The 15,490-nt window shown below is 43.0% G+C and overlaps 1 protein-coding gene across 1 annotated transcript in view; it reads right to left on the reverse strand.

The window, feature by feature from the left end:
• The window catches only part of RB1 (RB transcriptional corepressor 1), a 1,321,361-nt gene that overhangs the window by 901,595 nt on the left and 404,276 nt on the right, over positions 1-15,490 (reverse strand). The window contains exon 11 of the mRNA XM_086934987.1: positions 13,529-13,603. Coding sequence (XP_086791113.1) covers positions 13,529-13,603 — 75 coding nt within the window. The remainder of the gene's footprint in view (positions 1-13,528; positions 13,604-15,490) is intronic.

Genomic DNA, 15,490 nt, shown 5'->3' on the forward strand with positions numbered 1-15,490 from the left:
GCCAGGGCTGTCGTAGGCCTCCCACGCAGATGCTCTGCCAGAAATACCATCCAGAAGCTACACTGGCTATGTATTGAAGCCCGTGTTCAATTCAAGGCTCTCACCACTGCTTTTAAAATTCTTAGATCTGACTGTCCCGGGCTCCTACGCCCACTCCTAGTGCCTTACACCCCCCAGCGTGCCCTACGCTCCTCAGGGCAACAATTGGTGGTAGTCCCTCGAACTAGGCTAAGCAGAATGGGTGGCCGTTCTTTCAGAGTTTTAGGGGCGAAGCTTTGGAATGCTCTGCCTCCCCACATTCGCTCCATGACCAACTTGTTGACCTTTCGCAAGGCGATTAAAACATTTCTGTTCTCCCCAGCATAATCTCCCTGTAGTTCCTCTCCCCCCTCCCCCTCCCTTCAGGTTTCTGTTATGGTTCAGCGCCGGGACGCCTCGTTGCTGGGGCAGCTGTTTGCGCTTAATAAAATATTTTTTTTTAAAAACACACACACCACATCTGTCAGCCTATGGGCAGTCATGCTGATATTACGGATATACATATGTTTGAGAGTAGTGTGTGCACAAAAAGGAGGAAATCATTGGGTTTCTGCATTCATGGAAGAGGTCACAGGCATGTAAATGATTATAGAATCAAGCGTGTGATACAAGACCATTCGGCGGTGTTGTATGATGTGTTCCCCTGGTCTTGTCATGATGATAATAGAGTGACAAAGCCTCTCCATTCCTCTGCTGAACTCAGGCCTTTGGTTATCGAGTTAGTCTTCTCGATCCAATAACATTCTAGTCGTTGTAGGATCTGTGTCATATCACCTCCTCTCATAGGTACAGTAGCCTTGTCGATGACTTGCCACATAATGTCATCGACTGTGTGATTTTTCTCTGCGAAATGATCTACCAAAGGTGCATTAGGTACTCCCCGCCGGATGCGGCTCTTATGTTGCCCAATTCTTGCTTTAACTAGTTGCTTTAACTGGTTGCTGGGTCTGGTCAATGTATGGCAAGCCACAGGGGCACCAGATGCAATACACCACATTGAGTGTGTTGCAATTGGAAAAGAATTGCAGAGTCTGTTTAATGCCTGAATGTTCGAACACTTTGGTATTGAAGGTGGAGGGACATGCCACACAGTTGCCACAAAGGTGGACACACAGATCAATTTGTCTTGTGTCTTTTTCTCCTTAAGTTTCAGGAGTTCCTCTCTGGAACAGAACCAAGCTCTCTTAAGTGAATGTCTCACTATTCTGTTAGGGTACCCTCTTGTTAGCAGTTTTCTTTTTAGTATCTCTGCTTCTGCCATATAATCTTGCTTGCTTGTGTAGTTTCTGCGGAGACCCAGATATTGACCATATGGCAGCCCGTCTCCGAGGGCCCTGGGGTGATGACTTTTATAGGCAAGGAGGGTGTTCCCCTCTGTCGGTTTGCGGTGTAGTGATGTGAAGAGGGAACCCTCATCGTGTTGTATGTTGAGGTCTAAGAAAGGAATAGATGCTTTCTTGATAGTGGAAGTAAAAGTGAGGTGTACCTGAATGTTATTAAGATATGTTACAAAATCATTGAAATCCATTTCTGTCCCTGACCAAATAAGAAAGATGTTGATGTATCTTTTCCAACATGAGATGTTACATCGATAACGGTTTGTGTCATTTAGGACATATTTATGTTCTAGATTATCCATGTAGATATTAGCCACATCTGGGGCAAAAATTGCTCCCATACTGGTCCCTCAGCATTTCTGGTAATAGACACCATTAGACATGGAGTAGTTTGATTTGAGAGCAATGCGGGGCAGTCTAATAATGAATGAGGTAGGTACTTGTAATGGTCTCTCTCTATTGTCAAGTAGGGCTTCTATGATCTTAATGCTCTCCTCTTGTGGGATGTTAGTATAGAGTGAGGTAATATATAATGTAACCAGCCAATCAGTTCCTATATTATATGGCCTTTCCTCAATCAGATTGATCATGTGCATCGAGTCCCTAACGTAAGTTTCCTGGATAGGTACATAGTCCTTGATGAAGTAGTCTATGTACTTCCCAATAGGTTCCAATACTGACCCACAACCGGATACAATGGGGCATTCCAGGGGGATTGGTTGTACTTTTTTGGATTTTAGGGAGTGTGTGGAAAACTGGTGTTCTGGGGCTCTTGCCATTCAAGAACTCATATTCTTTTTTGCGGATATATCCGTCCTCTCTGCCTTGAGTGGTTAGGGTGAGATTTTGAGTACTAATGTCCGCAAGAGGATCCTTGTTCAGTTTTTTATAGTGTTTGACCTCACTGACTTGTTTGCCTATCTCATGGTCATAGTCTGCTCTATCTTGGATTACTATCCCGGCCCCCCTTATCAGCGGGTTTTAAAATAATCGAGCTGTCATTTTTAAGAGATACAAGAGCTTCTCTTTCTTGTCTAGTAAGGTTGTAGGGTACAAAGTATTTAGAGTTTTAGAGGGTGCCAAGCCCAGATAATATAATTTTCTCAAATGTGAAAAGCTCTGGAGGCATCATACCGTTCGTGGGGTAGAACTTTGAGGGGGGTCTGAGTCTAGTCACTGAATCTGATGTAAAGGGTTCTTTGTCCCGGAAAAATATTAATTTAGTCTCATTTTCCTGAAGAATTGATATAACTCAGTTTTGAGGTAAAAAAAAGTTTGTACATTCTGTTATAATAAAAGACAAGCCTTTGCTCAATAGAGATATCTCTTCTGATGAAAGGATATGCTGAGATAGGTTGAAGATGGGAATTGTAGGCGATGTCGTTGGGTCAATCCCTAGTAAGGTTGGGGGCCCTATTGGTAATGTTTGCGCTTTGTCGGTCGTTCTCTTGCATGCTGATGCCATGGCCTCCCTTTCGCTTTCCCTCCTCTCTCTAAAAAAGGCTGTGCCTGACAACTGTCTTGGCGACTCGTACTCGGCTGGGGATCTGAATCTTCTGAGCCACTTGAGTCAGAAAAAGTAACCAGTTGATTTCTTTTAAATCTACCCCAGGTGTTTTGGGGTGCTACTGTTGTATAGTTTATAAAAAAATGCAAAACCCAATATAACCTTGTAGGCTTGGGCAATGAATAATTCAAAGAAGGGAGTGTCTACAAGGGATTTCACTTGTTCTAAATATATTCTATTTCAATTAATTTTGAGTCAGTCATATATAATCAGACTCTAAAGTGTCACAAAAGACAACCACAATAAATACACTTTTCAAAGGCCATATTTAAAGCTACATTAAGGAATTGGCCAGAGATATTAACGCTCCTGTTTAATGATATACTTAAATCAGGCCTTATCCCGTTATCATGGCATGGAAGTATCATTTAACCAATATATAAAAGTGGCCCCAGGATAATCCGGCAAATTATCGCTTAATTACATTTACAGATGTAGATGCAAAACTTTTTGCCAGTTGCCTGCTGGATGAGTTAGAGGTATGGGCTATAAAAGAGGAGTTGATTCCTAACTTTCAAACTGGCTTTAGAAAGTGTGAATCAACTCACACTAACTTGATTTTATTAACACTATTAGGAGAAAGAGCCAAAATTAGGAAACAACGATTGTATGTGTGTTTCATTGATTTAAAAGCCGCTTTTGATTCTGTGCCGCGAAATATTCTTTGGTGGAAGTTAAGGAATTGGGGTATATCGGAAATACTTTTAAAAATGATTATACTACTATACTCCGACACCTGGGTACAGATCAAAATTGGCGACGGCAAACATACGACCCATCGTTTGGCTACTAATGTCGGATTGAAATAAGGCTATGTTTTGGCTCCTTGCCTTTTTAATCTTTTTATGGCCGATCTCCCAGCCCATTTTAAAAATGGTAATTCGCACTCACCCTCAGTTTATGGTAAAGAGATTAAATATCTGCAATATGCAGACGATACCGTTTTATTGAGCCAAACAGTTATAGGGTTAAAAAGATTAATTGATTCTTTTAACTCTTATGTCACACACAATGGATTAACAATCAATATAAAAAGACAAAAATAATGACAATGGGAAAAGGCAAACCGAGAATAAAAGAATGGAATATTAACGGCCTGGTAATTGAAAATGTTAAATCATATAAATATTTGGGAATTACTTTTGACAACGGATTGATATTTAGGCAGCATTTTAATAACCTTGAGGCTAGGGGTTCCTCTCTCGCATTTGCCTTTAGAAAATTGAGGGATAAACTATCATGCCCTAATTATGAACATCTAATGAGGGTGATGAGAGCAAAGTTAATTCCATCTTTGGACTATTGCTCCATCATCTTTAGGGGCAAAGATGCGAAACTGCTCAACGATGTAGAAATTAGGACATATAAATCGGTTTTTAAGATCCCTAAATACATTAGTCGTGCCAATATAAGATTGGAATTTGGGTTGAAGAACCAATTATTGGCCGTCAATCTTCATTTTTAAAGTCCTTATTATCATTAGTTTGATCAGAGAACGGATCTTTAGCAAAGCTGTGCTGGCTCGAAATCTCAAAAGGTGAATATTCGAGGAATTAGCAGCTTTATTTAAATGAATGTCTATGTAATTTTGAATGTTCAAAATTAGAAGATGAAATGATGAGTAAAATAGTTTTTAAGAAAGAAGGACTTAAGGAAAAAAATCATTTCTGGTCAATAGCTAACTTTTTTGGTAGGTTGTTGCCCCAAACTTACCTGTCATATCATCTAAGACCTTTGATTAAGATTAAATGTATGTGCTAAAGGTTGGGAAGATATCCGACTAAAGACGGAACTCCGAAATGGGAGAATAAATGGTCAACGAGTATCTGCAGGCTATGTGGGCTAAGTGAGGAAACCTTAATGCATATTGTAACTCTATGCCCAGCCCGGGCAGACGCTCGGAAGTCTATCCTCAAACAGATTTTTAACGAATTGGGAGTTAGAACATGTAGGAATGCAATTATTGCCTCTTTAAGAGGGGGTGAAATTAAACGTATTCATCTCTTTGTTAAGTTCATCACTATTGAGGAAAATACATTTAAAAAAGTAGATGTTCTAAGCAAATGAATTCCCGTGGTAAATTAACTTAGAAAAAAACTGGTTTGGCTATAAGGCTCTTAAAGTTTTTTTTTAAGGGTGACTGTTTTAGTTACTTTATAATTGTATAGTATTGCCCTATAACTGTGGATTCTATATATTTTTTTAAAAATGTTTTTATTGAGTAAAACGGTCATTTTCGACAATTATATACGTTAATGTTACTTTCAGTCCATAAAATTAGTCTATTGAGTATTTCACAAGACAACAGTTACCCTCGAGTTGCGAGACTTATGCATTTCAACATTATTAAAGATAGCAGCTACATCACCTCTTTCCCTCCTAATTGAACATGTCCACATAAGCATTGTACCATTAGATCTCCTCATCTTCGTCTTCTGAACTATCAATGTCTTCTTCCAGCACTAATTCACATATATCCCCTCTGAAGGTATTCCAGGGTGCCCAGATTTTTTACCATTTACGCGGACTACCCCTGGTTGCGTACACTGTCCGCTCTGTTACCATAATCAGGTCCATATTCCTGCACCACAACGCTAATGTGGGGGGGGTCAGCCACGCCCCACTTCTGCGCTATGTCTCTTTTTGCAACCATGATGCCTAATGTACTCCAGGTTTGACCATGTCGGGTGAGATCGGTGGGGTCCCATATGTTCAGAATACATTTTCGTGGTTTAGGCAGGAGGGAAACCTCTAGTGTTTGTGAGATAGTACGTAGGACCTGTCGCCAATATTCTATTATAAGTGGACATTCCCACAGCATATGGAAAAGTGTGCCCTCCTCTCCGCACTTCCTTAGGCAGAAGGGATGCTCCGCCCGTTGTATCCTGTGTAAGGTGGTTCTAGTGTAGTATACACAATGTACTATCTCGAGCTGCACCAGTCGGAACTTGGCAGATATGCCCACCTCCCTAGGAGAAGCTAACGCCGCTAACCAGTCCGTATCATCCATTTCTCCTATGTCTTCCACCCATTTTTCCCGGAGTTTAAGTGTAGGGTCGGGCATGTTATTAAGTAACTTTCGATATGTTAGGGAAGTTGCGCGGTGTTGCAGAAAATCAGTGAGTAGACGGTCCTCTAATGGTGAGGCCTCTGGGATGTCTGTGTCAGCTGGGAGTGCCGTTAGCAACGCATGTCGGATTTGCGCGTATCTATATGTTTCTGTCTGACCCAAGTCATATTGTTGTTGGAGCTGAGTAAAGGGAATCACTGTCCCCTTATCCCACATGTCCCCCACCGTGGAAATTCCGATATTGTCCCACTGCGTAAAACCTTTGATGTTTCTCAATAGTCCCAATGCCTTTGTGTCCCGGAGTGGGGTGAGTATAGTGATGACCCCTTTCCACCCCAGTTTTGCCTGTGCTGCGTACCACAATGCCACTGTTTGTTTTGTGGGCCCTATTAGTTTTGTCGCCAAACTTCTGTTATAAAGCACCGCCAGCATGTTGGTCGTGCCCAATTGTAACCTGTTGTTTCTGTATACTGGATCGTCTTGGGGCGTGTGAATCCACTGGTTGATGGTCTTAAGTTGCGTCGCCCAATAGTATAACTGTAGGTTTGGCAATGCAATCCCACCATCATACCAGCTCCTATTCAGTTTAATTTGTGCTATTCGCGCCGGTAGGTTGCCCCACATAAGGTTCGAGACCTGTGCTGCGACTTGTTTAAAATACTGTGGTGGTATCGGGTATGGTGTGTTGTCGAGGGCATAGAGGAATCTCGGCAGCGCCATCATCTTATATAGTGCAGCTCTCCCCAGTAGTGTTAGGGGCAAAGACGCCCAGTGTTTTATATCGCACTTCAGCCGCTCTAAAGGGGGTGCCAGGTTTTTGCCAAAGAAGTCTGTTGCAACTTTAGTGATATGTATACCTAAGTATTTAAAGGAATCCCTTGTTATCACGATCGGGCAGTCTGCCGAGCAGCGGATTCGGACCTTTTAGAACGTAGATCACCGACTTGGACCAATTTGTTGTGTACCCTGATGTGATCCCGTGTGTATTGCAAATCTCGAGGAGCTTTGGTATACTTTGGTCGGGGTCTGTAAGGTATAATAACATGTCATCTGCATAGAGTGAGATGCGATCCTCCCACCCTTCTTTCCAGCTAATACCTTTTAGCAACGGGGTCACTCTAATCAAGGCCGCTAATGGTTCCAGCGCCAATGCAAACAATAACGGCGACAGCGGACCGCCCTGGCGTGTCCCTCTTGCCAGCCGTATAATATGCGATATGTGGCCGTTAGCTGTGACCCGGGCCACCGGTTCAGTGTATAGGAGTCGTATCCAGGCTCGGAACTTAGGTCCAAAGCCCATATGACATAGGACTGCGAAGAGGTACTGCCATTCTACCATGTCAAAAGCCATTTTTGCGTCTAATGACATTATTACTGTCGGTTCAGAAAGCATCTGAGCCCGTGCCAGAATTCCGTGAACTCGCCTGAGGTTAAGAGCAGTATTTCTGTGTGGCATAAAACCCGATTGGTCCGGATGAATTAGCTAGGGTAGGTGAACTATTAGTCTGTTAGCCAGTATTTTTGCCAGAATTTTTGCTTCCACGTTTAGCAGTGATATCGGGCGATATGAGGCGCAATCCGTTGGGGGCTTATTTGGTTTGGGGATTGCCACAATTGTCGCTGTGCGCTGGTCCAATGGGAGTATAGCTGTCCCAAGGCTGTCGTTATACATTGCCAGCAGCGGTGCGCTTAGTGTATCGGACATGAGTTTGTTCCATTCTATGGGGATTCCGTTGGGGCCCAGTGCCTTCCCAGACTGTATCGCTCCTATGGCCGTCTGTAGCTCATCGGTCGTGAGGTCTGCTTCTAGTTCCGTGGCCGCCTCGGGAGTGAGGGTGCGGGTTTCTATGTGGCTGAGCGAGGTGAGCGCTTCAGAATCTAGTACTTCGCGGTCCGGAGTGTATAATTCCTGGAAATGTTTAGCTAGTGTGTGCACTATCTCTTCAGGATGTGTCTGTATTGCGCCTGCCTTTGAACACAACTGTTGAATCCCCCTAGGTCCTCCCCCCTTTTTATCCAGCCACGCCAACATTTTCCCGGCTTTATCTCCCACGTCATAAATCTTGTGCGTCGTTGCCGTGATTTGGTCTATGCTTCGGTGTTTCAGGTGATCTCTGTAGCGCTTTTTTGAGTTCTTTCCTAATGCTGGGGATTTTTAGATAATTAGGGTAAATTGGGTATATTCTCTTGCGAGATTTCTCCCTCCCTAGCATAGGGGAGAGATCGGAAATACCCCTAGGTTTGATTTCCACTTCTTCGACATTTTGGGGCCTCGATCCCACCATTAAGAAGTAGTCCATTCTCGATAGGCTGTTATGTACCATGGAATGGTATGTATATTGTTGTGCGGTTGTGTGTGTGTGTGTGACGCCAGACGTCTGTCAGTCCCATTGCTTCTAGGAATCCCTGGAATCAGGAGGGTCCCGATGTTCGTGTCTGTGTCGGAAATCTGTCTAATGCCGCATCTGAGGTTGTGTTGAAGTCACCTCCTATTATGAGTTCTCCTTCTGGGAGGGTTAAGATAAATGCTCCTAATGCGGGCATTACCACAGACTGTAGTGCCGGGGGTACATATACTGAAACTATGTTCAGAAGTTTGCCCTCCCATTGACCCTGAATCGCTGCGAAACGACCCTGGTCATCTGTTTTAGTCTATAATAGCATAAAAGATGAGGTTTTTTTTGATCAGTAAACCTGTCCCCCTCGAGCCTGAAGTAAACTCAGCGTGTGCAGCCATCGTATAACCTCTTCTGTCTAGTGCTTGGCATGCCTTCCCTGTGAGGTGTCTCTCTTGTAGGAGGACCACTGTTGGGCTATGTCTCTTTAAGGCCTGCAGTACCAGGCCTCTTTTAATTTTACCGCGCAATCCTCTAACGTTACACGTTAGTATCCATAGGGGTGATACTTGGGTCTCTTGCGTCGTGCTACAACGGGTGTTACCCTGTGAATTATGCGCCATGAAGGACCTATTGAACTCCTCTGAGTCGCTGCCGTGTGTTGACATCAGTGCGTCTATGGTGCAGTCGTAGACTCGCTATGTGTTTCCCTCCCGTCCCCATCTCGATGGAGCTGCCTTCTCTTCGTGTTCTCAGTGTGTGCCAGTTGTCGATTCCCGCCACAACATATAACTTTGAAAAAAACAATAACTACCCCATCCCACCCCACCCGCCTCCCTGCCTCCCTGCTTAACGGACATAAAACCGCCCGCCCCCCCAACTTAGAGTGCTTCTTTCCCTCCCAAACCATAGTACTTGCTTGTCGGGGTTAAGGTTCCTAGGGGCAGCGCCCCTCTTCGTCCCCTTAGGCTCGCCTTAGTCCAGAAACCAGAAGCAGCTTGAGTTCCAATTGTCAATACAGTAGTAGTTCCGGTGAGAGCCGAGGGGTCAATGCTCCGGCCCTTGTCCATGTTCTTCTGCTCCTATTCGCGGCGAGCGACTCGGCTCCTTCCGCCTTTGCTCTTGAGAACTGACGTGGTCATCTTCTTGTGGGTGCCGGTGCTTTCCTTTGGCACGCCGATGTGCTCCTACTTGCCGCCAACCTTCCAACCAGTCGTATGCTGTTTCGCCTCGAGGGGCTGATTTGTACACACCTCGCGGACGTGATGGTGACACTGTGATCAGGGACGGAGCTCAATCTCACAGTGATGTGATACCTGTAAGGCCTCCGAAGTTTGTAGGGCATACTGGGTTAAGAACGGGATGGGGGGCAGCTCCCAATCGCCTCTCCACTATCTCCAACTTCAGCCGGGCTGCTCGGCCTCGTGTATCCACTGGTTTATGTAACGGTTTCCCACTGTTGGCCAATCTCTCTCGCCCCTTACGTTGGCACCTACTTGTCTCCCCTCCGGTGGTGTATTGAGCCGGCGGCGTGGAGTATCCGTTACGCCTTATTCACCCTCCTTGGTTCTTATGTCTTTGAGTCGTGGTGATGGCGTTCTTCGAGCGGGGCGCAGGCAGGTATTGGAGTTAACAAATGATCTTGAGTCGGGGAGGCAGTTTAAAAGCCACGTTCAAATCACTTGTGGCATATAGCAACCAATGGACATTTCAGATAAAGCCAACGGCGATTCTTGCTTCATTCTTCAAAGATACAACAAAGCCAAGTTTAGTTCAGTAACGTAGTTAGAAATAGAGTCTGGCGAGAAAACGTCCAGGCATTAGAAGGAACAGGTCATTTGTTATTTCCTTGTGAACACAATATAAGGTTTTATATCTTGCAAAAAAAAAATCATTATCCTGAGGATGGTCTAATGGACTGACGTCACACAGACCGAAACGTCGACAGTCCCGTCAACTCCAAGAAAACCTCCAGTTTCTTTAGCAATATTTATCTATATTAAGTTAATATTTGCTTACTATTTTTTCAGGAGCTGATGTAGGTTATGATTTGTATGTCTAAATTTATTTGTACATCTGTTCATAACGTTATTTGCGGATATCCATCTTTTTCCAATGTACCCTTCTCAAATTCAAGATACTTAAATCAGATAAACTCATTTTATACGAACAGGTTTTTCCGTGTGCTTTGCTTTCTGTCCTTTGAAAAGTGTATTTATTGTGGTTGTCTTTGTGACACTTTAGAGTCTGATTATATAGGACTAAATTAATTGAAATAATAGAATATATTTAGAACAAGTGAAATCCCTTTTAGACACTCTCTTCTTTGAATTACTGCTGTATAGTAGTCTTCTCTGAGGTAGGGGTATGCCCTCTCTTTGATGAAATTTTTTAATGTCCTTAGTGACTTTGCCCACCCTTTTTTTAAGCTCAAATGTGTTAAACTTGTCTATGGCCTTGTTTAGTTTGTCTAACAATATCTTGGCTTCAGTGACTCCATAGCCCCCTAGTAGTTCTTTTTCTAATTCCTCGATCTCTTTCAATTCACTTTTTGCGTGTTCTATTGCGGTTTCTACCCCCAACACCATACAGTGTCTAGAACAAGTCGTTGAAATGTTGCTGAATTTACTCTTGAATTTGGGGTCTTCACGGAAAATGCCAGGGACGTTCCTGACTTGCAGTCCTTGGGGAATTATTCCTGCCTTTAAATGCTCTGTTAACATGCGCGCATGTAACTCTGTTCGTACATGTTTTTTCTTGGCCTTCTCTAGTTTTTCCAGTAGTTGTTGTCTAGGATTAGTCACAATATTGGGCTGAATAGAAAACAATGATGGGCCGCTCATAATTTTCGCTATGTATTCGTCAGTGTACAAGGGTGCCTCATCGTCTGACATCCTAACCCGGGCAATAAATAAACCCTATGATCTCATAGGGTGTGGGCGAAATTTCTTAAGAAAAATTGGAGGATTCCTTTCCAAGATTCTGTTCATGCTCAAAGTTGTACATACATTTCATTACTGTGAAGTCTTCATTTGTTAAGAGTTAGCACTCTAAGGAAATACAGTGAGATGTACCCTCAGTTTGTATTACTGATAAATATTCCAGTATAAAAAAAAATTGTACACATTTTAATGTGTGGCTATAATGCACTACACATGAGGACACTGCATGTTTAAGGCACTTTGCAAATTATACAGGCAGTTAAAAGAGCAATTTCCAAGGTTTATGATTACAGACCAGACTGTTGTTGTGGTGAATGTCTCTTCCCACGTGCATGTTTTTAAACTATTTCCCATTGCTTCACTTGGTTGGATACCACATTGCAATAACGGTACAGGTACATTGTGACAGAGCCAGGCAGACACAACAGCATGTGTCCTTCAGGGGCTCTGGAACCATGATCTGAACCTCCATAGGCACTGGGTGCCAGAAGGTCGAGCAGCAACAGACAATGAAGGAGCTAGACTGGCAAGGCATAGCTCCAATATATGGGCTACTGAGCTTGTAACTAACAGTAGGAAAAGTGGGGAGAGGATGAATTATATTCAAGTAGTGACCAAGCCATAAGCATGCCATAGGTCACAGCCCTGTCATCCCAGTGTCAATGTTTTGTTACAACAGCAACTGAAGACAGAGACCGACGGTCACTGTAGCAGACTACCAGGGTGGGGGTGGCTGCTACCTAGGAAAAGTATATTCCAAGGAACTGGATGACAAATTAGGTGAACCTCCTTGCATGGTGCTGCAGACAGAGAGCTCGAGAATAACAAAGAAATGTATTGATGGGAAGGCTGTGATTCTCTGAATGCAAACCCGAAGAAAATGGAAGAGGAGCTATTCTTGGTTTGTTCAACTGCCTTAGCACAGGACAAAGAGGTAAAAAGGAGTCACTTCAGAAGAGGTCACTGAAGGGTGCTTCTCTATGAAAACACCAGTGGAGAAAAACCGAAGATATGACCTGACATATATTCTGTGCAACATAGTTGACTCTATTGAACGCAAGGTGAACAGGGTACTAAGAAGGTGTAGATACAAAGGTGCCCAACAAGGAGAACGAAAGTGGTGCAAATAAACTAAAACGTAGGGATCACGTCATTTCCAGTGCACTTTCTTAGCTTTTTCCAAAGGGTAACAGGGTAGCTGTTGTGTAATCAATAGATAACAAATTGGAGTGTTTGGGGATTCATGATCCACAACAGACCTTTTTGCTCATGAGTAGCACAGAGGGCATTGGATTCATGGTTAACAGGATGCTCTTGTTTTTCTGGTCAGAGTTGAGACTCAAATACTTCCTCTGTCTTTTATACAAAAAACTCAGAACGTGGTCTCCATTCTGTTCTTCCACACTCACTTAAACCAAAACTCACTGACAAGACCAAAAACATTGCACACCCAAGAGCGTATATGCTTACTCAGAGAAGTCCGAGAGACAAAACTTGAGGATATAATAATAGATTCAGATCTTAGCAGTTAGTGTTATTTTAAAATAAAGTACAAGTACAATTGTATTGCCAGAAACCTACAAATATGCAGCTTGTTCTAGGGAGCTAAGTGTATAAGAAGCTATTTGAGTTCTACAAGAACGCTGTGATGCACAGTGCCATGCACCTATTCCCTCTCACTGCCTTCCATTTGTGCTTCCAAGAATAAATAGAAGAGTATACCAATTGTGTAACCAATGAATACATATATAAATAAACAACATGTACAGGGATATCACTTGTGTTCGTTGCTACAATGTGATACATTGGTAACCTATTCCTTCATCACAAGTTATATTTAAATAAAAAAGAACTTCAAATTAAAAATAAATACAAGCAATCGCTGCCACCGCATCTCCATTTGATGGCAGGTGACCGCTAGATAAAATGAAATGATTCATGTAATTCTCAGCGTGAAAACAATGATCGTCTACAGAGCTTGCCAAGAAATATTCACAATGGAATTTTGCTTATGTGACATGACAGAACAAAGATCTTACAATACAATGCAGAACAGGAAACTCAACACAGAGACCTCAAGGGAGCCGTACATTGTTGCTTTCCTCATCAGCAAGAGAACATATGTTTCCTCTAAATGTATGTTATATAAACACAGCTATTTCAGAATCCCATTTACCGCACCCCAAGCTGAGGAAGCTTCCTCTACCAACAATGAAAGCTGTTAAGGTGTCTCTTACCGGACAGGAGTTTGTGGAGGAAAGAGAATCACTTCTTCAGGGTCATTTTTTCGTGGTGTCTTCTCCAGCTCAACACTATATTGGTAAAAAAAAATGTAACACCGTTTATATGACAGATATAAGCTCTTGTGCAAATCTTAGACAACTTTTCGAATTCAAAAAGATTTAATATGCAGTCACCATGTAATGTTTCTTAAATTAATAGAATCTACAAGAAATTCAATATTACATGTCGAAATCAACATGGTTAATAGCTTCTATTTGAAAGGAAAAACACTTTTTCTGGGTCATCTGTACAGTAATTTTTTTTAAACTGAGTTTCACACTACCTCGCTTGGAGAATGGAAGCTGCAGCGCAGGCTTCCCATAACATAACCAATTATAGGCACACAGAATTGCGCGCACAGACGCACTTGCACATTCACAAACACTCAAGTTACAATGAATGCCACCAACACTGTATATTTCCCTTGACCTTCAGAATCTTTCATGGCTCATATGGGATGACATTTAATTGGGCAAACTGTGTCAAGTCCACGAAGGAAGATGCATGAATAGTGGGGGAAGATTGAGGAATAATTTAATCAGCAGATTAGGGAAGCTATATAAAAGTGTACAGTGAATAAATCCAAAGCAATTATCCGTTTCCTAAAGGTTCCTCTAAAATACTGTAGTAATGCTACAACGTTTAGACGCCACACATGGAACATTGATTTAGTTCTGAAGGGCTCTTCTGTGGGGCTATGTCAATTCTGCTTAAAGCCCCACCAAGTCAATTGAGTCCAGTTCGCAATTCCTCACCTAGAACTGATTCTATACTTAGAGGCTGATAGAGTGGACCTATTGTGTGATCCTAACTCAGTAGCCACTTCTAAGGAAATGTGTCCAGTTCTTGGAACCAGTGTTCTTTGAAGAGGCACATTGAAGGAAACCCAATCGCATTGACAGAACACCAGCCTCCAGATTGCACACCACCAGAGATGCCATTGTCTACAAACTTGTCCCCTTCCCCCACTTTATTCTTAAAAAAGCTGTACATCCACACGCCCACCAGATGCCAGCACCAGAGAGTGCACGTGGAGACATGAGCAGTCAGTGATTGAAGCCAAGCAGCTGGGAATTGTTGCCACTCTTATCAGCCTACAGGCGCGGCGAGAGAGCACACCCAATGCAACACAAACCATTCATTAATATGTAGAGGACACTTAGCTATCCAACAGCAACACTGAAACATTGTGTACATTCCTTGATAACCTATAATCCTTGATGCGGATCTTATTGCTATAGTTAAACCCCAACAAAACTGAATTCTCCTTCCACAAGCAAAAGGTACAAAACTTTCAGGTAATACATGGAAAAATACAACCAAGTCGTCCAAATCGGAACCATTAGTCGATTTAAAAGGACTTATTATTATTATTATTATGTTTCTTATATAGCGCCTGAATCGACCCCCGAAGGGGTATCTCCGCGCTTGCCTTGGGAACCCGTCCTGGCTTTTCCCTGTGAGATAGCCCCTACAGGGCATCCCCAAGGTGAAAGCCAGGCATCCCGTCGCGGGGGGGCCGTTGTGGAGATTAAGCAAGCTTAATGCCCAGAGTTGCAGAGTGTGAACCCATGATTAGGTCAGGCACCGAAGCGAGAATTATCGAGTCCATGGACATTTGAGCTCAAGACCCTGCCGCGTCGGGAATTGAACCCTGGTCCCGGGTCTGACCTCTGCTTCAGGGTCTGCCTGCTCTAACCAGTGAGCCACACTTCCCCACTTACTCTAAATAACAATCTTACTGCAGAGCTCCATGTGGCACATCTATTTAAAGCTTTATCTAATGAGAAAAATACAACCAGCAATCCCACATGATGACCTACTCCAAGATGTATAAGCTCCAGAGGATTAAAACACTGATGGAGGAAACATTATTAGATCTTCCCAAAACGACTTTGGCTAACTTCAAATATATA

This window comes from Lissotriton vulgaris, chromosome 8, assembly GCF_964263255.1.
Source record: "Lissotriton vulgaris chromosome 8, aLisVul1.2, whole genome shotgun sequence".
Taxonomy (NCBI): domain Eukaryota; kingdom Metazoa; phylum Chordata; class Amphibia; order Caudata; family Salamandridae; genus Lissotriton; species Lissotriton vulgaris.